The sequence below is a fragment of the Odontomachus brunneus genome, unplaced genomic scaffold (genome assembly GCF_010583005.1).
Source record: "Odontomachus brunneus isolate Ranch 3 - 2012 unplaced genomic scaffold, Obru_v1 Obru_scaffold_279, whole genome shotgun sequence".
NCBI classification, from domain to species: domain Eukaryota; kingdom Metazoa; phylum Arthropoda; class Insecta; order Hymenoptera; family Formicidae; genus Odontomachus; species Odontomachus brunneus.
The window spans coordinates 87,710-110,795 of NW_022639729.1; the positions used below are offsets into that span (position 1 = coordinate 87,710).

At 36.9% G+C, this 23,086-nt stretch overlaps 1 protein-coding gene across 2 annotated transcripts in view; it reads left to right on the forward strand.

Moving 5' to 3' along the window:
• LOC116853131 overlaps positions 1 to 23,086 on the forward strand; it is a 96,477-nt gene that overhangs the window by 5,664 nt on the left and 67,727 nt on the right. Inside the window, exons 2-3 of one of the 2 annotated variants that reach the window (XM_032834022.1) lie at positions 3,088 to 3,132; positions 3,377 to 3,404. In XM_032834022.1, coding sequence (XP_032689913.1) covers positions 3,091 to 3,132; positions 3,377 to 3,404 — 70 coding nt within the window. In that variant the 5' untranslated portion in view covers positions 3,088 to 3,090. Of the gene's footprint in view, positions 1 to 3,087; positions 3,133 to 3,376; positions 3,405 to 19,559; positions 19,706 to 23,086 lie in introns of those variants that run through there. The other variant, XM_032834023.1, reaches the window with a different exon arrangement.

Genomic DNA, 23,086 nt, shown 5'->3' on the forward strand with positions numbered 1-23,086 from the left:
CCCCCCCCCCCACCCCCGGCAGCTCTCTCGCAGCGCGAGCATATTTAGCAATAAAGCGGTAGGTTTCAGGAGCAGAGCCTAGACATATAATTAGAGCGGGGTATCTCGTGAGAAAATGCTCCGCCGCGTAATGACTGCGGGTCACGGAACCGAAGGGAGAGCGAGGAGAGCTTCTCTCGGTCGACCAAGAAGGCCCTTGTTTACACGTGAGTCTACCGGGCGCGGATTCGATTCATAAAGCGTAGCGTACCGCGCGGCCGCCGCAGCCACGGTCACCGCCATCACCAAGAGAAACATCGCCAACCAGTTTGGCCGTGGTGTTGCCGCGAATCTCGTAAATTGCTGCCTGAGACTCGGTTCTCATCTTTACGACTGCGATCGATTCATATTGTGTTACACTGAGAGGGGAGAAATACAGCTAAGGAATAGTAGATATTTATACGGGGTCGTTTTCACAATCGCTCGTGAGAGTGTAGAACGGATTGAGGTGAACACAAAAGCCCTATATCGTTTTGCGATATTCGCAATAACTGTCGAGCTATTAATTAAAGAAAATTTGTAAATGATGACAATCCATGACTGCGTTCGGGGAGACGCTATTTTGCGCTATGAGCGTCCTCTGTTCTTGTTCTACTTTCAGAAACAAACAAGGACAGAGCACACTCGTTGCGCTAAATAGCATCTCCCCGAACGCGCCCGATATGGTATAGGTGAGCTGTAATGACGACGTCTGCCGTTGTGTGTGTGCTTGTACAATACATTATGACAAACTGAGTAAAAAAATCCTCTACTATTTTGCAAATAACCGCGTACAGAGAGAGAGAGAGAGAGAGAGAGAGAGAGAGAGAGAGAGAGATCTTAAGTTATTATTTAAATAAGATTGATACATTATCGTGCAATAATTTTTTTCAATTAATAATTAAAAATCTACGTGGTTATTTGCAAAATAACAGACGACTTTTCTGTTCAGTTTGACTTAGAGTTACTCTAATCAGAGTTTGGCCACAGCTGTGTTTCGTCAAAACCCTGCGAAAGAGAGAGAGAGAGAGAGAGAGAGAGAGAGAGAGAGAGAGAGAGAAAAGGAGAGAAAAATCATTCAATTTCTCTCCTTGTCTATTTCTCCTTAACCTAACTTAACTTACTGCGATAGGAGTACTGTGATTGGATATTATGTGGAATTTGACGAAACATAGCAGACCAATCAAAAGTTATTTTCTTGTGGCCAAACTCTGATTAGAGTAACTTTAGTTTAACTTAATGTACAAGCACACGACAGCATCATAGATGATCATTCACAAGTATTCTACAATAAATATCTCGATCATTATTGCAATTTTCGCAAAACAGTATTGAATTTGTTTGTTCAATCCGTTTTACATCCTCACGAAAGATTGTGAAATCAAGCTGGAATACCATATATAGAATAGATACTGATAACATATATTCACTAAATAATATATCCACTAAATTCTCTTATTTATAGAATATTTAGAATAAACGAAACCAAAAATTTCCTACTTTCGACTTTAATATTTATTATATAAATTTAATGCTTATTTGGATACTTTGAAGCTTACATCAAACTGTTAATTCTACTTAACCTATCAACTTTGTCGAAAGATTCTCTTTAGAAGCTACAAGTGGCATTTCGTGCGTTTTTTGTCATTTAGGGACGTTAACCCATTCAGACCTTATGTGTACAGTTTTGCACAACAATTTTGAAGCCTTGTAAAATTATTATTTTTTGTGAATTATTGCTCTGCGATCTCTGGGTGGAAAACTCGGAAAACTCGATAAATATTGATTCTTTTTATATTTCTATTTTTATTAAACCTTCACCACTAATAACCAATATGTAAATATTTTTTAATTATAATTTTAACCTCGGCGAAGTTTCGCGGGACCGATGGTTTTGCGTTCAAAAACGCACGGTCAGTCCATCCGTCAGTAGACCCGACGCGCAATATTTTTTTATATTATGAGAAGTAAATCGGGCCTGAAGGGGTTAAGTAGAATTCCAGTTTGTAGTATTTGTAACCCTTTCCGTTATACATTTTACTTTTCGGTGAAGTTTCTTCAAATTTGCTATATGAGAAGTTTCAGGATCGTTGATCACGAATTTAAGGTCAAAAATTAAAATTAGAAATGGCGAATCTAATATGGCGGCCATATAACGTTTTCAAAATTAGCAATGTCACTTTTATTATTGGGAAATAACGAGGATATTTCCTCGATATGAAAAAAAAGATATTTGCGTTTTTTACAAGAAAATTTACTTACAGCAAACATTCTAATATTTCAATAGTTTATTGTAAAAAAATAAAACTTATACAAAATTTAAAAAAAATGTGTAAAATACTGTTAATTGTCTTTAATAAATTGTTGTTGTTAATTAATTGTTGTAGCTTCATTTAAATTAAACATTTAAATTGTTATTACTTATTTTCAATTTCTTATATTTAGGAGAAAAAGAGTATATAATGAGTATAAAAAAGTATATAATACAATCGACTATGTCTGCCAATAAGTTAGTTAAAATCATTAAATATGAAGAAAGGATATGTAAAACGTTAGCGTCTCACTGTGACTCAAAAAGTTAAACCCACTCTTGACTCACTGATTCATTGACTCTTTAAAAAATAGACGCTGAAAAGTTTAGATCGAAAGTAAGCCTAAAATTTCGATTTGGGTCTTCACAAAAAGCTAAGCTTTTGCTGAGGTTTTAAGAAAATATGTATTTTGTTATTTGAAAAATATCTTATATTAGTATAAGTAAATATAGTTATTAATAACCAAATAAATATAATATCACTGAAATAATATTTTTATTTTTTAGATATTTTTTCTTCCAGTGTAGATCAACTTTCGACAATATTTTCATAGCCACATGACGTTGATCATTGCAAAATAATTGCTTGCTCCTTGCTTCTTTCTCTTTCCATTTAAAATTTATATGTTTGCTCGAGCAATTTGTATCATCCGCGACAAGTGTAACGCAATAAACGTGGCGTTGCACCAATTAGACAGAAAGATCGAGCGAATGAGAGCGTGAAATTTTAATACTAATCGTTTGTTCTGTCTTTGTAGAAGATGCAGACGAAGAACGTGAACCAGTTAACGCGGGATTACGAGGTGAGTATATTCGGCACGAACGAGAGAATATAGTTCTCTAAGTTCTCTAAGTTAATTTAAAATCGTTTGACGCGAAATTCGCCGACGAGAGAAAAGCGATGAGTTTCGCGAACTTGTGACAAGATCTTCTCACTTATCCTTAACTTTGTAATCTATCAAACGTCGTGTGCAACGCGAATTGTCACTGTTTTTTCAGACATTCTCATTCGGCCTCAGATTGACATGTTTTCTGTGTATGTTCCAGAAACGCCGGCTTGACTACCCGACTGGAAGTAAGCACACTTTTACTCCTTAAACTAACCGTCTCTTAAGCGAGGAGGAAAGGTAAATTCTGCGTCAATTTTCCCTTTGGAAATTAGATCGGTCGTGAGCCAACAGAGAAAAGAAAATGCAAATTTTTTGCATTTGTATGTACATACGGGTAATGCAAATTGCAACTCCCTTAAATAGTTTTGCATGGAAGCTTTCTAAGACAAATTTCTTATCGTTGGAAAATATTTTAATACACGAATATCTCCTTTGACAAAATTAAATTCAATATTTTGACGAACAGAGAAAAAGCTTTTCTATATTTCTATATTCTTGTTCCCTTTAAATTTGTATTAAATATATAGCTGTGTGTGTGTATGTAATTAATATTCTGTCATTTTCGTAATTAGATATATCTCGTGACAATATAATATCAAAGTGCCGTTAATATACCCAATAATCGTCATTACGATGAACCGGTAAGATAGAAAACTTCACTGGAAAATAGTTAAATCCAGTCGACATTTCCACAACTTTTCTAGGCGTATGTGTAATATGTGTGACGCGTTTAACGATCTGTACCGTCGGAAATACGCTTGAAAAATTTGGAAAATGAGTTGCAACAATATTCTGTCTCGCGAGCGATTCGCGCGATATCGTTAGCACTCGGAGTGCAATTAGTTCAGCCCAACTTGGAACTCGTGCACGCCGCTTCTTGCCGCGTTTACACCACATAATTTTCCAGCGGAGCTTTCATTAGAACAGCTATCGGGCAAGTCTCGATACCGTAATCGATAAGACAGAGATCTCGGGAACGAGGCCTACAGCGCGTAAAGATCATCGAACTCAGCTCGGACAGCCTCTTCGTTTCCGATGCGTGCGAGGCCGATTCTTTCCTCTTTGCTCGCCACAAAGCGTGGCGATAATTTTTTTAGGCGGAACGCGCGCCGACTCCGCGAAATTATCGCGGCAGTATCGTGATTTCGATCGGATCCTCGATCGCGGGGAAAAAAGAACGCGAGACTTTCCTGCAACGAGCACGATTCAATTCGAAGGCTTTAATTATCAGGGAGTGTTCTCCTCCCTCGAAAATAAAGGAAATACGTTCGCGCGGAGTGTCCGGCAATGATTATTACCGTTAACGCGCGTCGCGTTCTCGTCTATCACTTGAGGAACAAAGCCAATTAACTCCGCGCGAATATCCGCGACGGCATTATAATACAGATAAATCAGTATCGGATTAATTATCTCGGTATCGACGTCGTGTCATTAGCGCTAATACCGAAATATTTACGCGTGATGTAAAGTTTGCGGTATTATTCCTCGTGATACAAGGCGATTAATTTACGAGTGACTTACGCGCGGATAAATTAACAATCAGCGTCACGCAATCGCGCCTGAATCTATTAAAACGTTCCACGCCCCCGATTCGTTGCTCATTTCACGGCTGAGATCATAGCTGTTTCTTTTTTCATGCTGTTATTTTGATAACGAGGTAAACTTGCAGTCTGTCCGTGCTCGAAGGAAATAACGATCGGCAATAGTCAGGTGAACGATCGGTAATAGTGTTAGGCGTCAACGTTTCCTATATTTTTCCTATATTTTTCCAGCAATTAAAATAAAAGTACCAATGCCCAGACATGTACCTAATCCTGGATACACTCTTTGTTTTGGTTTTTAGATACAATACTAGAACAATACATGCGCTCGCTATGCGCGCGCCATATAGCTAATAAAAAATAATAAAAAATGTAGAATAAAAATAAAATTAAAATTAAACTGAATTAAAATATACTTTAATTAATTAATAATTATAGGGAGAGACAGGGAGAGACTGAGAGAGATAGGGAGAGACAGGGAGAAACAGGGAGAGACAGGGAGAGGCAGGGAGAGACAGGGAAAGACAGAAAAGACAGAGAGAGACAGGGAGAGACAAGGAGAGACAGGGAGAGACAGGGAGAGACAGGGAGAGACAGGAAGCGACAGGAAGAGACAGGAGAGGCAGGGAGAGACATATCTCTTCTATATTTTTTTTCGTGACCTAACAAATGCAATGACAGCTATTTGTCTAGTAATTTGACAGACGCAAACGACACGAAGCAGGCCCACATAAAGTGAGCTAAGCGAGGGAACCAATCAGCATCGCGGAAAAGCGGCAACAATTAAATCTCTTACATGCCTTTTTTTTAGAGAGGAATATTTAAACTTTCAACATAAAAAAAATATATGTACAAGTATTGAGTATACGTAAATATATTCTATGTTAAAAGTTTAAATATTCGTATTTAAAGACTAAAACAATAAGAATGTCCAGAATTAGATATGTATCCGAGAATTGGTACCTTATATTCACATACAAAGTGATCACTAGATCTGTGCTTTTACTGAAATATCGTCTCAGTATTGTCACTAATACCAACAAGTATCCCTTGTTAATTAAAATTCTTAACCTTAACAGAGCCACCTGTATAGATTAGAGTAACTTTACTAGGCTGATGCGTTCTCCAGATATATATTTCTTGTAAAACTTGAAAAAAAAATGTTTAGGGGTAACTTGATATTTTTGTTTCTTTTCTTAATTTCTTACGTCTTATTTTAAAATACTTTGGAATTAATAATACTATAATATACTATAATATGAGATAAAAAAATTATATATAACGCAAATATAATAAATAAAATATAGATATACAGTATAATGTAAAAATTAATATTATACAATTTATACTTAAATTAAATAAATTTAATTTATTACTTAATAATTAATATTTAATATTAAAAAATTAATTTCTTCTCTTAATTTTATATGATAAATTGATGAATAATAGGAAAAAAGACGGGAGAGAATGTAAGTGAGTATGTGTTAGAGTTGTAGGAAATAAAACGGTCAGAGTTAATAATTACTTTAGCAGGTAGCAACTGAGTTTGTTGCTGTCTTCTATAAACTGAAAATTGATTCGTTCCTTTGTTCTTTCCAAGATAAAATTGAGGAAATACAATCAACGCGGAGAAATGTCAGTTAATTTTAGTTAAGATGGCTCCATTTCACTTTAGCCGGCTTTACTTTGAAAACTCCCCGTCACGTTGTATACGTACTTTCGTACTAAGTTTGACGACGTCGCGACGGGAAGATTCCTAATCCAATTTGCTCTCAGCCAGAATCGTTAAATTCAAATCTGTCGGATTACTTGATCACGTCCCAGTGTGATAGTTCCGACCTTTGAGCGATATCGTTTCACTTGGACTACCAACATTAATAATTGTTATACGACCTAGATCATTCGAAAAACCGTTCTACCTTTCGCAATCACTGGTCGATTTCGACGCGCAATGCCGGAGTTTCGTCTTAATGCCGATAAGGTAGGGAACTTCATGACGGGGTCCGGGTCCCGATGAACATCATCGGGCCCAACAGAGGCGCCTCCGCCCTTCTCCAGAACGAAGAAGAGAGCACTCGGATTCCGCTCGTTCGCCATAAACCTTGCCCGTGGTTCGCCGTCGAGAACGGTGGGGCCGGTCGAGACGAGGAGAGGAGAAGGCCCGCTGCCTTCTCTCCCGACGCCCACCTGGCGTTTCACCCGAGGCACCATCGCGTTAAGTGCCGCGTCGGTCCGCGAGCGCGGTGCGTGTTCTTCTCTCTCGGCTTCTCAGGAGCGTCGTCTCTCGTCGAAATTTCCGTTTTTCCGACCGACAAACTTCGCGCATCCGTTCGAATTCTGTCCTCGACGGCCATTCGGCCGCGGTTCCGCGCGGACTTCTCGAGATCTTGTTCGCGAACGGTGAATCATTGGCCTGGGCCGGACACCTGTGTGAAAAGGACGATTCCCACACGAGCGACGGAACGGTGGCGAAACGTTCGGCAGACTCGCGCGGAAAGTGGAGAAAATGTGAGGGAGAGAAAGGAGTGAACGAACATCAGAGGAGACTCGTTGAATCGCGTGTCGAAAGGGCTTCTCCGTCTTCGAACTTTTATGCGCGCGCGCGCGCGAGCGCGAGTGGCGCGAACGGTGCTAATAAAAGTGCTGCGCTCGTTAAGACAACAGGTATTCGCGCGAGTGTCGAAGGGAACTTGGATTTTTGCGTGTGAAGCGTGCTCGTCTCGAGAGGAGACGGAGAGGCAAGAGGAAGAGGAGGAGGAGGAGGAGGAGGCGCCTCTCCACCGGCTACTGGAAAATCCTGCTTGCCTATCCCTACTTGCGTTCAAGGACGACTGAGAGGTAAGACGCGAAATTGCAGTCGCCATAGAATTACCATCGCAAGCCAACGACTTTTTCTATTATCCTTTATTTCTTGTGTCTATTTCGAGCCAAAAGACACTTTAAACAGTATTTTACAGATGTTGTAGATATCATGGCAAAAAAGACTATTAAAAAGAACGTGTTGATGGATGGAATTTCATCTCATTATGCAGAATATTTTAGAATTGGGACAAAAATTTGCACGAAGAAATCCTAATAAACGCAGATATCCACGAATTATTCTCCAGATATTTGCTTTATAAACCACGTTCTCTTTACGCGATTACATTTACTTTTTTTAACTCGAGGAAAAACGATAAAGCAGCGAGTAAATGGATTGTAATGAATAAATAATGAATGAATTAGACTGTTACGTTTCGAGTTAATAATGAATTGAATTTCAAGGTATGAGTTAATTGCATGTTTCATTTATTAGCAGAGAGAGGGTGATTAACATAATTCATATCATTAAATTAATAATAACGATATACAAGAGTAACACATTGCAAATATTACGTTGCAAATATTATGAGTAATTAAGTGCCAGGTTCAACTTTGCCAGCAAAATTGATATTATATTGGAGATTCATGGTATTCGTTAAATGTCAATTTCACGAATCGTGCATTTTACATGAAGAAAAAAGAAAGAAAAAGAAAGAAAAAAAAGAAAGAAAAAAGAAATTTTCGCAGAAAATTGAATTCGAACGAATTTTGTGTGTCGCATCTATAATTCAATAGTTCAACAAGAATCGTCGATAGTATAAACATGCCGGACTATTAAAAGTCACAGGAAATAATACTCGTGCCAGTCAAGGCTTTCACTGTTATCCCGTCGCGAATTATGCGTCGCGAGATAAAAAATGCGGCGATGCATATTTATCGCGTCTGTCACGGGTGTTGGAAGCGCATTTTCGACTCTCCTGCGGCGATTATCCATAATCTACTGGCACGAATACCGAGCGACGTCGTGCCGGCCGCGATTCGATCGACCACTTATAAATCCCGTTTCGAGAACGCATTCGGATTTATGGATGTATTAATATTTGCCCGCGCGAGAGAACCCGTTTTTCACAGTCATCCGCGTCGATGACGTTATTTTGAGCGCGGCTCCTACCGCGTAACGCGGCGACGAAATACGATTACCGTCGCAAAATGCGTTCTCCTTCTGACCGTTGTGAACGTATTAAGAAGAGTAACTCACCGGCTGAAACAATATGCCAGGTAAGACGAAGCAGATCTTAATCGAGTTACGTATGATGCACATTTCATTCTATTTGATCATTATAAATATGAAACAAGGAAAATACAGATTATACATTTAAAAATACCTGAAAAATAAAAAAACATTTAGTCGGTTGTTACTAACAATATATTTATAATAATATACGATGTCAAATATTTTCCTCCCACAAATAAGAAAATAATATTAATATTTTCTTAAAATAAAAAAATCATAGAAAATATATGTATAGAAAAATATATAAAAAATATTTAGAAAATATTAATATTTTATTAAGATCTTAGCTGAAAGCACTTGTTTATTGTATTTAAATAAAAGAATTTAGATTCGAGAAAGAGACAGTAAAAAATATGTTATTAGTACCCACCGAATAAATTTTATTTTCATTTTTTCTCACACACACACACACACACTCACAGTATATGAATGTCATGTATATGAATTTAATAGATGAAACACTCCGTTTCGTCGTGTCGAAATAGCGATATGACATCGACTGCAACAGTCTTTTTTATTCTCATTTGTGCAAACTCAAATGGTTAGATCTCGTGAATCAAAAGGTACGATATCTGCCGATATTTTATCAATAGATATTTGATATTGAATAACCGGAAAGGTGTCGACAAGATTAACCGACATGCCAGATCGCGACGCGTTGGCGGTAATAGCCGATTAATTATGATAAACTGACCTCACATGCATGCACGGGAGTCGCTCGTGCGTAGCATCCCCGATTTAGCGCTTTGATATGTGAAGCAACTTCGCGCGACGGATTCTTTGTTGCAAATAATCGAGACGTTTCGGCGAAGAAAATTCGCGCGTTTCGCGGGAATTTGCTGGAGTGACTTGCTTGTGAGCCAGCAACCTCGAGTCGCGACTCGGCATAAGAGATTACGTGCGCCTGCACGTGCAAACTCACAGAGGTCGTGCACATAATTGTACGTCAATAACCGAGTTCTCTCGCGCTCATTCACCTGTTCCCAGATAGTTTCCCCGCTTCCTCCGACGGCTCTCTCGCGTCTCGCTCGTTACATTCGAACGTTACATTTGTTTATCGTTTACTTTCTTGACCTCCTTTCACACGGCATGTTATCTGTTAATAAACGCTGTGTTCTTCGTACACGGTGTATACTTAATCTCGCTTACTTGCGGATATATTTAATCCGCGTGCCACTTATAAAAACTACGAAGGGAATGTTATAAATTTATCATTTGCCGTCGTAATCTTTTCTAATTATTTTCTCTCATAGATGCGTTTTTATTGACCGCCATTTAATTATAACTGTGAGGAAATGAATTCGATATTTTTCAACGAAGCTGAAGCGTTTTGCAATTAGATTTCTTTTTCACTTAATTGAGTAATTTATTTTCCTTTCACAAACAAAATCTGTTTTTTGCGAAATCGAGTCACAGAGATAGCGCTTTCAATTTTCTTCTGTCAATTTTTTATTCGAGGTGTACAGCGCTACTTCACAACGGTGAATATATTATTAGTGTCTGCTAACACGTTACACGTCATTAACTCGAGACGCCAAATCGTAAATCACGCTGAACATATTTACCATTAGCTAGTTGTGTATGAAACCGCAATCGTAACAAGACACTATGTGAGAAAAGGTGTCATGAATTTTGATCTTCGCGTATCATTATTTCGAACGATATCTCGAGAGAGAGTAAACATGTTATATGAAGTAAATATTTCTCAGTAATTGCACCTTGTTTAAATGTGGAATTGAAACATTAATAATATATCTATATTTAATATTTTTAAAAAAAGAGAGTCTTTGAAATTTTATTAAAAAAATATTTCTTTGTAATATTATTAAATAAGCATTCGATCATTAAGCCTGTATTACGCAATAATTAGAACATGATTTATTTTCTAGTTCAATTACTGGCATTATCTAATATCTCACTAAAATATTAATTTATATTTATTAATTTTATTTTATTTCCTGTATTATTTTTGATTGCTGACAAACCAAATTTTTACATTTAGTTTTATTAGTAATTCGATTAATTATCAATAATAAGAAAAAATATAAAACTGCTAATATAAACGTGTTTTCTTATTAGCACAATCATTGAGACATTGACCCTGCTGCAAATGAAAATTAAATCCGTTGCACAGAAACAAGTTTTAATGTGATAAATATAAGTATTCACCGATAGATAAAATCTTTAAGACTTTGTTAGTATATTGTCTTTTCGATAAATATGAATTCCAGTAATTATTAATACATAACAAATAAATAAATAATTAAAATTTATACATGAGCTTAAATAATGAACCAAGTAGGGAAAATTTGTAAATCGAATGTCAAGAGTTGAGAAAAGGACTAATCTAATATCGTATGCACTCATTACTCCGGTAAAAGCAAACTTTACTGGCACTAAAGCCGTTCTGTATTACCACAACCAGTCGGAGCTGGTTTAATTAAGACTCGCGACAAGCTCTATGTCATCGCAAAAAATTCGCGCCAGCAGTTTCTCGAGGATTGTATAATAATTTCATTCAGCGCGAAGAAAATGCATTCTAAAAACAGGTGAAATTTACGATCATGTTCTGTACGGTTTACAACGCGCATACGAGAAGTCGTTTAAAAAAAAAAATGAACAAAATACCGCTATTATTGATATTTGCACAAGGAAATAGTGCCGATGCGGAACGGTCTGTATTCCGACCCCACATAGCGCCAAATCTGTCCTTTCGATTGTCAACCTGAAATTACGCATGAGTTCCCTACACTGAGAGAGAAAATAATAATTGATCTAACGAATATTATAGTTATTTATGACTACTATAGTAGGTAGTTTTAACACGAAAATGGTAGTGGTAACATGCATATAAGATTATCATCACTAGTATTATAACAGAATTTAATAAAAAAAAAAAATAGTTTTCTCTGCCAACCTGTAATAATTATTTCTCTGTGTGATTATAGTTGCAAACCAAAGATCTTTTCCAAAGATCTTTTTTCAATACACAAAAATACATTAGAATCGGATGACCACATTTAGCGCTAAGTGTGCAGTCAAAATATCAAAGCAATGTCACCAGCATTAATGCCAAAATGTTTTCACAAATCTTTAAAGTGCAAATACATATTCTCACTAGCATCAAAATAAAACTGGCTATAGTTAACGACGCAGGAATGTATACTGAGAGAAAAAAAGGGGTTGATCTAACTAAAATCAAAGTTATTTTTGGCTTCAACCATATTTTTTTATAGTTTTAACATGAAAATGGTATTGAGGATATGCATATAAGACTATCATCATTACATTGAAAGAAATTATTCGATAAGAAATTGATAAATGGATATTTCTGATCAAAATACTGATGAATTTTTGTATCCGATCAAGAAACATCCGATAGAAATATTGGTTCATAATTTTTTGATCGGCTTATCTGATGAAATGCTATTATAATCGGATGTATTCGATTAAATTTAATCCTGATTAGATATAAAAATTCATCGATATTTTAATCGAAAATATCCGTTTGTTAATTTTTTATCAGATAATTTCTCTCAGTATAGCATTATGATAGAATTTAAAAGAAAAACAGTTATAGTTGCAAATAATAGACATTCTTTTCTCAATTTATTCATCTGCAGTTTGATAGCAAACGAATCGTACTCGAACGTGTTTTCTCTCTATTGTCCCGGTGCGTACTCGATTGAATCGCGCGCTGCCGGGTAAACTCTGGTACAGTTATCTCCTAGATAGTTTGATTTCTCGAATCATTGCTGTCCTCCTAGGCGAGGGAACTGTGTCAGAAAAATCGCTGTCGATCAACGCGCGCGAACGGTGCATCCTTCAAATTGCCGTAAAACCGGACCGATTTACGTTCGTTTCTTCCACTCGAGTTTTTCAGACTTGCCGCTATTCTCGGTACTGCTGTCGATGTGTTACATCACGGTTTTATTATCGATTCTTCGATTCCGTGAAACAAGAGCGAATTGACAGGTCGAATTTTCTTTTTTGCTGGATTTTACCGTTATTGCGAGATCTTCACCATTTTCCGCGGATCGTGTAGCTCAGGTCGTTATCGTTGAATTTCGAGATTAATTTAGGCGCGACGGGAGGTCGAGAGACAGGGAAGCTGTTTGTAATTTACACGTAAACGGATTTCTCAGAGCTCGGAATCTCTGTTTGCGGTTAAGTCAAGCGAGCAGTTTCTAAACTGCGCGCGATATTCCAGAGACAGCAGTACAAGCATAACGCGGAAGTGGTGCGTGTTATCCGCATTCTTGGAGCCAAGTCGTTGCGATGATATCATTCTGTCAATTTAACATATGGAAGATCTCAGTTGAGTGACTTCTTATACTTGTTTGATATCAGATATTCAACGATATTTCTTAATCAGCAGTTTCACTTTCGCGCATTTGTAACTTTCTTCATAACTATTGTGACTTATTAAACGGCAAAAACTAAATCACGATCGTGATTTAGCAGCTTCGTGATTGAGACGAGCTTATTTGTGGTCCAAGATAGGTCGTGATAAAATCGCAACTAGACACGGGAATGTTTTCTAAATCGTGACAAGAAACGCGCAAGAAACGGCGAGAACATTTAATTCACCTCGTCCTTCGCGCACCAAATATCTTTCGGCTATTCTTGGCTCGCGTCGTTATTTGCAGTGGCTGACGTTTCACCACTAATTAATTAGAGCGACGAACATGCCAACACTAATGTTTTGACGCGCGGTGCATCTACTACATGCATTTATTTATTCACAGAAGTAAAAAATAAATACCGCAGAGCGTGCGGTTTGAGAATCTTTTGAGCGATGCGCTTATTAATTTGATATCGTGCTTGATTTTATTTTAACGTCCAACCTTAAGAAAATTCGAGTCGGCCAAGGAATACCGTCTTTTCATCTTGTTTCTTTTGCGATTTCGTTAGTCTCGTAAATTTGTCTCAGAAGGAGATCTTTTTAATACGATTGCTCGCGTCAATTTACATAATCGCGAATATAAAAAAGAATATGCTCAGAAGAAAATACTTGAAAATTTACCTGTGATATATAAAACCTATTTCTGTAAAATAAAATTTATTTCTGTGAATTAACTTTATTATATATATATATATATATATATATATATATATATATATATACACATATTTACAGAATATATATTATGAAATATAAAGTTTATATATATGTTATATAGGGCAGTCCACTTAAATCGAACATCTTGAATATTTCACTTATTTTTGATGATAGGGAAAAATGTTTCAGATAAAAGCGTGTCGAGGGGGACACATTTTGGTCACGTTGCTTTTTTTCTAAAAGAAGGCGCGAAAAAGATATGAAAGTCATCTTTTTTAAATGGAATTATAATTTTTTTATAAATATGATTCCTTTATTTATTTTATGTATAAAAGTACTAAAAAATATAATTGTCGAAAAATCAGTAGTTTACGAGATATTTTATACTTTATTCTGACAAAAAATTTAGTCAAGGAGATGTTCAAATAATGTCCTGCGACTTCAATATATTTTCAGGTACGATACATAAATAATATTCTTACATTTTCTATCATTTCTAAATTTATACACGCACATGCTTCCAAAATACGTTTTTTCATGTTCTCTTGTGCAGTTGGTATATCATTGAAAACAATGTTTTTCAACGTTCCCCAAACAAAAAAGTCGATAGGATTTAAATATATTGAAGTCGGAAAATGTATTGTTTATATATATAAACTTTATATATTACAAGTAAATTTTCAAGTATTTTTTTCTACCAAGTAGATCGTTAAATTTACCATTTCTATAATAATTTATGCTACAATTTCAGCATAATCCAGATTTACAAAAAACATTGTAAAAAAAATATAGTTTTAATATCAATTTTTCAACATTTTCTTCGTATATGTACACTGAGAAAAGAAATAATTGAAAATTTACTAGTGTAATATAAGATTTATTCACAGAAAAAAGCTTATTCATAAAAATAAACTTAATTTAATATTTTTTATATTTTAAAATATATACTAGATATTTTTATATTTTTATAAGCACTTCGTCAACTATTTCATAACGTAAAGCAAGCAGAAAACAGATTTTATATATTGCAAATGAATTTTCAGATATTTTTCTCATACGAAGACAATATTGTAGTAAAGTTTACATTAAACATTTTTTTTCAAATATTTCTTTGTAAAGCTAGATTACGTAGAAATATATAATTTATATAAATTATATATTACTATAGAAATGGAGTAAATTTTACGATATAAAATATTATTTTATACGATATAAAAAATATTCAAATAATTACAATAATTTTACAATAAAAAATCAAACGTGCATAACATTTTTCAACGAATATATAGCAATTATAACATAATATAATTCTGTACGGTCCAAATGATTACAAAAATTCTGTTGCAATTTTGATTACTGCAATATTTTCTGCGTACAGCTCTAATAGTTCTAAGGCGATAAGAAATGTGACGCGAAAATGGTGAAATTTCTAAAGTTAACATTTCAGATGTATATCCTGCTTCTTTAAAAAAAGGAAGACGAGCGAATTTCTTTTTTACGCTCAAATAGGATATGGAAATAGAAATTATAGATCTTCTTATAGGAAATACGATTTCCAGCGTAAATCCTTGCACACGGTGAAAACGGGCATCGAATCTCCACGAAAATGTATTCCCGTTATCGCAACACGTGCCTTCTGGCATCCCTCAAACACATAAATATTTTGCCATCAGCGTGCGACCCACATGCCGTCTTTCCCCACCCGCCCCGCCTGTCCGCCCACCCACCTTTATCCCCCGGAACCACCTACGTTTCTAAAGGTCGCATCCGATAGCTATTTCTACACACGCCCATATCCGCGCCTTTCATATCCGCAAATTCCGCGCGATCTGCCAACACCTGCCGGCAGCGGCTCGTATTTATTTTCTCTCTGTGGTTAACGCGCCGCGTCGCAGTCGTCCGGAAGGCGACTTCCTCGCGAAAGGACACCAAGAGAGAGAAAGAGAGGGAGAGAGAGAGAGAGAGAGAGAGAGAGAGAAAGAGAGAGAAGGAAGACCCGTCGACTCATCTCGCGTCTCTTCAACGGTACGAACATCTGTCAGCCGCCTGCTACATATCGCTCATAGTCCCAGCTAACTGTACAGCGTCATCGTGCGCGATGGGCTACCTCGGGGTCTAATGATTCCGAGATGATTGCTTTTGGGCATAAACTCTATACGCGGAGAATCGAAAGATTTCTGAGCGTTACATCATCACGTACGCTTGAGAAATGATCAATACTCAGTTCCGCTTTTTTCTCCCGTTGTACATAAATTATTCTTACGAAGGATCTGTGAGCCATTCTAGAAAGTCGTGCACTTTAAAGAAATTTTTAAGCCGGAATGCGAGCGATAGTTTAATGGGAGCACATTAAATATTCTTAACTCGACTGTGTTGAGAAGAAACGAAATATTTGCTGACAGAGTAGGGGAGACCGGGGCTAGTTGGCTAACAGAGTAAGTTGGCAAAGTCAATTACTTCTACTGTTCTTTAACAGATTTCAGAATCAAGCAAGAATTTCAAAGCCACTTTCCACCTGTTTAAAGATCTTGCTTGCTTAACTCTGTAACTTGTTAGAAAATAGCAAAATTAATCAATTTTGCCAACTTATCCAGACCCGAGCTTCTCTGCTGACTTTCTTCTACAAAATTTACGTTGCATATTGCCTGCACGGAATTACAGACACTCTTACATAATGAAAATACGTGCGAGAATGAATACATAACAGAAAAAATTTCAAAGTTGACATTTTAAATTTAAATTAGTCTGTTAGACGTTGTATGTCAATTAAAATAAATTAAAGTAAATTCGCCTGATATGAAAGATCTGAAAGATGTAGTTTGTATCTAATAAACTTGTCCTACTCAGAAAAATTTCAAAGAACATTGCTGTACCTTTGTATCTGAATTTAGAAGCTCAAAAATATCAAAAAGTTTACAGAAAGGTTTCTGTATATGCATGCTTTACTTTGTTCGCTCGCTAAATGTAATGAAATAAAACAATACACGTTTATATAATATCTACATATATACACAGAGAGAATATTCCAATAAAAATTACATTGCAGTTTTCGTAGTCCAGGAATATATGGCACTATTACGAAAATTATAATAAAACATAGTAAAAATGACCATAAACATGAGATAACTTTTATTACAGTTATAGTCATTTTTACTATGTTTTATTATAATTTTCGTAATAATGTTAATCTATTTCTGGTTTATTAAAATTACATTATAATTTTTACTACAATATTTTCTTCGTGTAAAAAAAGGATACCGTAATTGTGTATGATGATCGTTTCTACTTTATCGACATTTTTGAAAGTTCGTCATCGACTCCCCTTAATGCTGTTTTTCGAGACAGGTTACTGTGTCATGTGTTCAATTGTGCAAACAATAACAAAATTTTTACTGAAGTTGATTATGCATTATTTCATTGTAACATATTACTTTTATTAGTGTAGCTTTGATCGAATTAATTTGATCAAAGTTATCAAATAGCATACAATAGTCAAGTGTGTATTGTGCATTCGAGAACGATCGCGATGAAATAGATCGGCCGGATTATACTCACGTGAAACTTGTAATCATAAACGCTAATGGTCGGAGAAACTCGTAAATGCTAACAATTGCCTGGTTTTTGCTCAGAAGCAGCTCATTAGAGCATTGAAATTATGTCGTGTGAAGTTAGCAGACGTGCGTGGAGAAAAAATGTATTGTATCGTCGATTCGCGGATGCGTGCGAGTGTTTATAAACATTTTACCAACGATTTCATAACGTAAAGTAAGCAAGAATTGCTTTTTCATGTAATGAGGGAAAGAATTCCGTTGTAACTACTACGTGCAACTAACCTCGTTCCATAAGTTTCTTTCATCGAATCGCTAAATTCGACAGTAATCAGACACGAATATCTATTAAACTGAGATATTTTACCCATTATAAGACTGGCATGACAATCAGAAATCAGAATGACCGTTTGATGCAAAATTCGTGTATATCGCGCAAAAAAATACACATCTATTATTGAAGGTTAAACTGTTCTTGGAATTTTAACTTTCGACTGAATTAAATGAACAAATGAGAGATGAGTCTAATCACATGAAATGACATAGAAAAGGAAAGACAAGACGATAGGCTTCACGCGTGTCTTCGGTTGGCTTCGCTTTCTTTCCTTCGCACCGGTCGAGTCATTCTGACGCGATTGCAGCAATATACTCATGTATGCTTCATAACTAAGAATCTCGATACTTCTTCGCGTCACGAAGCGAATGGAAAACATCCTTGAAACGATGCAATCCCGACTTTGCCGCACAAGATTCGGCATATTATCTTCCTCTTTTCTTCTAGTTATCATCGAATTTCTAATACTCGACTAACAAATCCGACGATCGTCCGATTCTGTCATTACCTGAACGAGGTTATTGCGACAAGTGAAAGAGACGCCGACTCGACGCGACATGCATCAGTTGTATGCAAAAACGAGGGAATTACTCCTTAATAACGTACTTACGATACGCCCCGACGATCGTACATTGCCATTTCGTCGGCACTCCCGATACTTATTTCCATACGAGACTCACTTTCGATGAGCAAAAGACACGTGAAACACGAAGCAACGTCGGTCGATGTGTTAACGACGGTTGCTCGACGCAAAAAGATTCAAGTAAAAAATGACCCAACCTAACCAAGTTCGGCGCCGCGTATACATCTAGCGTCACGTTATCCATTTATCTATCCCTCCTATTACTGCAATATTACTAATTCTCGGTTAATTAGTCCGACGATCGTCCGATTCTATTATTACTTGAGTGATTCGATAAACATAACAAGTGTAAAGGCCATCACACACAAAATTCCGTAAGAACTTAAATCGTAAGCGTAAGGAAATCGATCAATCCCAATCGAGTATTCGGCTCTTCGTAATAATGGAGAGATTACGAAGAGCCGAGTACTCGATTGGGATTGGTCGATTTCTTTACGCTTACGTTTTAAGTTCTTACGGTATTTTGTGTGTGATGGCCTTAAGAGACGCTAACTCGACATGTCGCGACAAGCACCGGTTGCGTAAATATCGGGAAAAGTGAAGATCACTTACTATACACGTCCTTAGAATACGTCCCGACGATCGCACATTGCTGCCTTGGCACTCCCGATATTTATTTCGATATTTATTTCTCACGAGACTCACTTTCAATAGACAAAAGACGCGTGAAACGCGGAGCAATGTCGATTGATGTATTATGACAGGTGCTCGGCGCGAAAAGATCGATATCAAAGATGGCCGCGCAATCGATTACACACGTCGAAAGCGCACGCTCGATGTGAACGGTGTCGCGGCTCGACGAGGACGCGCTCTATAAGATATGACCCTCTCTCTCTCTCTCTCTCTCTCACTAACATACCGACACTACCATCCGAAATTCAGCGTCGCGTATATCTCTGGCGTCATATTATCCGTCTGTCTATCCCTCTCATTACCGCCGCGTTGCTAATTCCCGACTAATAGCCCGACAATTGTCCGATTCTACTACTACTTGAGTGAATCGGTGGTAATAACAAGAACGTGAGTCGTAACGCTCAATTAGATTTCGGTTACCTTCGGGGATCCTCGGTGGCGCTCGGTGACGTTCGGCTTCGCGCCACCGGCCGAGCGTGCCGCCACTTCAAAATGTCGACGCGATGTGTTGCGCGTATACGCTTTGCAAGCGGGAAACCTCGACGGAGTGTCGCATCACGAGATGATCGTGAACATCCTCGGATTGCGCCGGCCTCGAGCAAAGAGGAGAAAAATCCGACGCGCTAAAGGTAAGCTCAGCAGAGAAAAGAGAGAGCCGTTAACAATTGCCGTCCTCATTTATACGATGCGCGAGTCGTCGTCGTCGCGTGTGGAACAGCGATAACATATAAACATGATCCAGGTGAACGGCAGCGAACTATGTAGAGCCGATGCCAGCGGATGTCGCGTATGAGCTCGCGAGACGCCAATTAACATATTTAACGTCCGGCCGTGCTTGTTTTATGTCCGATATTGCCAACCTAACCCTAAAGATCCACCGATCAAACCACGTAAGATAAGAAACACGTGTGCACATTCTGAATCCGTAAATTCTCTATTCTACTGCTCAACGCGTGCACACGCCGGTTTACCTGCCGCGCGCAATAGCGTGCAAATTACGCCGGATATAATCTACGCAATCGCGTTTTGCGTGTGCACGCGTGGCGAAGGAACTCGGAAGTTGGGAAGCATCACGGCGGAGACTCGGTTAATCGTTCAATCACAATCGTATCGATCGAGGGCTGAAAATTAAGGTAAATGTTCCAATAACTGAACTAACAAGAAAGCATGTTCGGTTTTGCAGTTTTTTGATAGACATTTAATGGAATTGCAACAAAACTGATGTTCATATGAAACTTTGGTTTGTCAACAATCAAAAAGTAATAGGAAATAAAATGATCAATAAATATCCGTTATAATTTTAATGAGATATTAGACTGTGCCAGTAATTGAACTAAAAAACGACTCATCAACTAATCATCGGATTTTATAGTTAAGGTCGTTCAGAGTTTATCCTTCGATAAACCCTTTACTTCGTAGCCAATGAAACGACCCGTACAGTATCTGAGGATGAACTTAAAACGACCTTAAATGTAAGATTCGACTATGAATACCGCTCATAGATTGTAAATGCTCATTAAGTAATATTACAGGCAAACATAAACAAATATCTTTTATCAAAGAGAGAAATTTCTTCTTCTTGAGAAATATTAAATGCAAATATATAAATGTCGTTTCATTAAGATACACGTTCAATTACCAAGAAATTTATCTTAGCATATCGAGTTGGGTCAGTAGACATTATGGAATCAAGCGCTTTTTTATTTTACCGATTTATTTTTCCTTGGCGCCTCGATAAGAACACTCGATGTTGTAACATCGGCAGTCTCATTAACGAATCTACTAATCCCGGAACATAATTCTTAGATTATGCATATCCGTTTGGTCGGGAGCGGGCCGATTCAATTAGTATTCCGGCCGCCGTCGTCGTAGAATACGTCTGTCGTTGTATGTATTATTAATTAATTGGCTATCACAAATATATTCCTCGCTGTATTTATTCGCGAACCATCTCCGTATTTATTTCACGAGTAAAAATATATACGCAATACGACGATTGCTATCGCCATGCACATAATTTAACGAACGAATCGTGAAGTTTTTAAATTACGTCATTTGGCGAATAAACTCACAATCAGTTAAATAAATTGGCCAATATGCACAAACCATTTGCTATAACAAATAACATAGCACAAGCTTATCTAAAAATTGCTAACACTTCGCGAATTCAAGTGCGTTATTTTTAACATGCATAAACGTGTGATTTGGCTGAAACCTTTTTTACACTTTTTTATTGTCGTTTAACACGCTTAAAACGTGTAAATCACAATTTAATACGGTTAACCCCTTTGCTATTAACAGGACATGTTTCCCCCATCATTAATAATAATCTTATTTGACTGAATAAACAACTTAGTTCCGGTTTAACTGCTATGGTAAGGAGACATGCTCGAACTTATTCGAACGTGATTTTTTATATTTTCTTTTTTTCTTTTTTTTTAGAAAATACTTGGAATCATTTTCACATTTGGGAATAGAGATTTGAAAAGATTAGGAAAAAAGTGAAAGAAAAATTGAACAGGAAGAAGGAAATAAAGAAAAAATGAAGAGAGTGTCAAATAGCCACAAATATTCTCGGGGAAGGCTGGAAACGGTGGCTGGCGCCATTAAACACGAGAAAAAATAAAGTTTTTTTAGCATTCAGAATCGTACATCACCTATCATTCTACTTATTATCGTTGGAACAAGTAAAGGAGATCGGGGTTAAATATTTTAGAATTTCGAATATTTTATAACTTCTCAGGCAACTAATTGTTGCGACTGACTATATATTATAATATTATTCCGATTTTAATGAAACTTAAGAAAAAATATTTGTGTTCTAAAACCATTTTGCGATTTCGTACTCGCTATTCCTCCACAAGATAAATATGAGGAATATCCATGTTAAAAAAAGAGAACATATTTAAACGGATTCTGATCAATATTATCTATAAATTTAATTTATTAACAAATGGGCGTTTTCATTAAAAAAACACATGAGCAATATATCCTTGGAGTCATGTAGCCCCGGTCTCACCTATGCCCTTCCAAGAGGACATCAGTGTTTTGGCCTTCTTTCTTTGGGGTCAAATATGAAACTTTTAACTTCTTTTGCTAAAACTACGTTATATTAATATATGTAATAAAGTGAAAGTAAAACAAAAATTATATGTTCAAAAAACAAAATTGGTAGTGAAAGAGTTAAGTGTGTTAAATGACGTGACTTCAAACGATAAGAAACGCGCAAAAATAGATTCAGCCGAAATGACACACTTGGCTTCGCAGTGAAAACGCCCATTTGTCAATAAATTAAATTTATAGATAACATTTTTTGATCAGAATCCATTTAAATATGTTTTCTTTTTTTAACCTGGATATTCCGCATTTCATTAGTCATTATTCATTTTTTCCAATATCCGCTTCCCGAGTCGCGTGCAAAATAATTTTTTGGTAGATCCGAACTGTTCGTTGATGAATGGTGCTCGAGAGCAGAACTGACGATTCGTGATTAATTCATAAATTATATTTTTATATTAGAGAAAAAATAAACGTGTAATTCCCCTTTGCGTAACCAGGCACCGTAACCAATTGCACAGCCCATAGGTTGTTCTAGGGATGATAAATTACCCATTAACATATTCAACGATAATTAACATGGGCAAGACCAGTCCCGGCAATTTCCAAGATCGCACTTTAAAAGGACGGCCGGAAGCTACGCGTGTCTATAAACGCAGGAAAATACTCGGTACAGCTAACGCACCGAGTATCCATTTACTATGTGTTCATTAATCGCAGAAGTCGTTTTGTCTTCTTCACTTTTTTCTTGCTGAACGGGAACGCTGCCTGTTAATAATTCATTCGGCTGTGAAATGTTCCGCGCGCGATAAAACGCAGCTACAGCTCGAAACGAAGCGGACAAGACTGCTGGCGGCGTTTGTGGAGCAACGCGCTCTGAGCTCGCGCAAATCGTTAATTTCTCTATTCAATTAGCCCTTGCTGCCGGTGAAATTATTAACCCCGGAAATTTG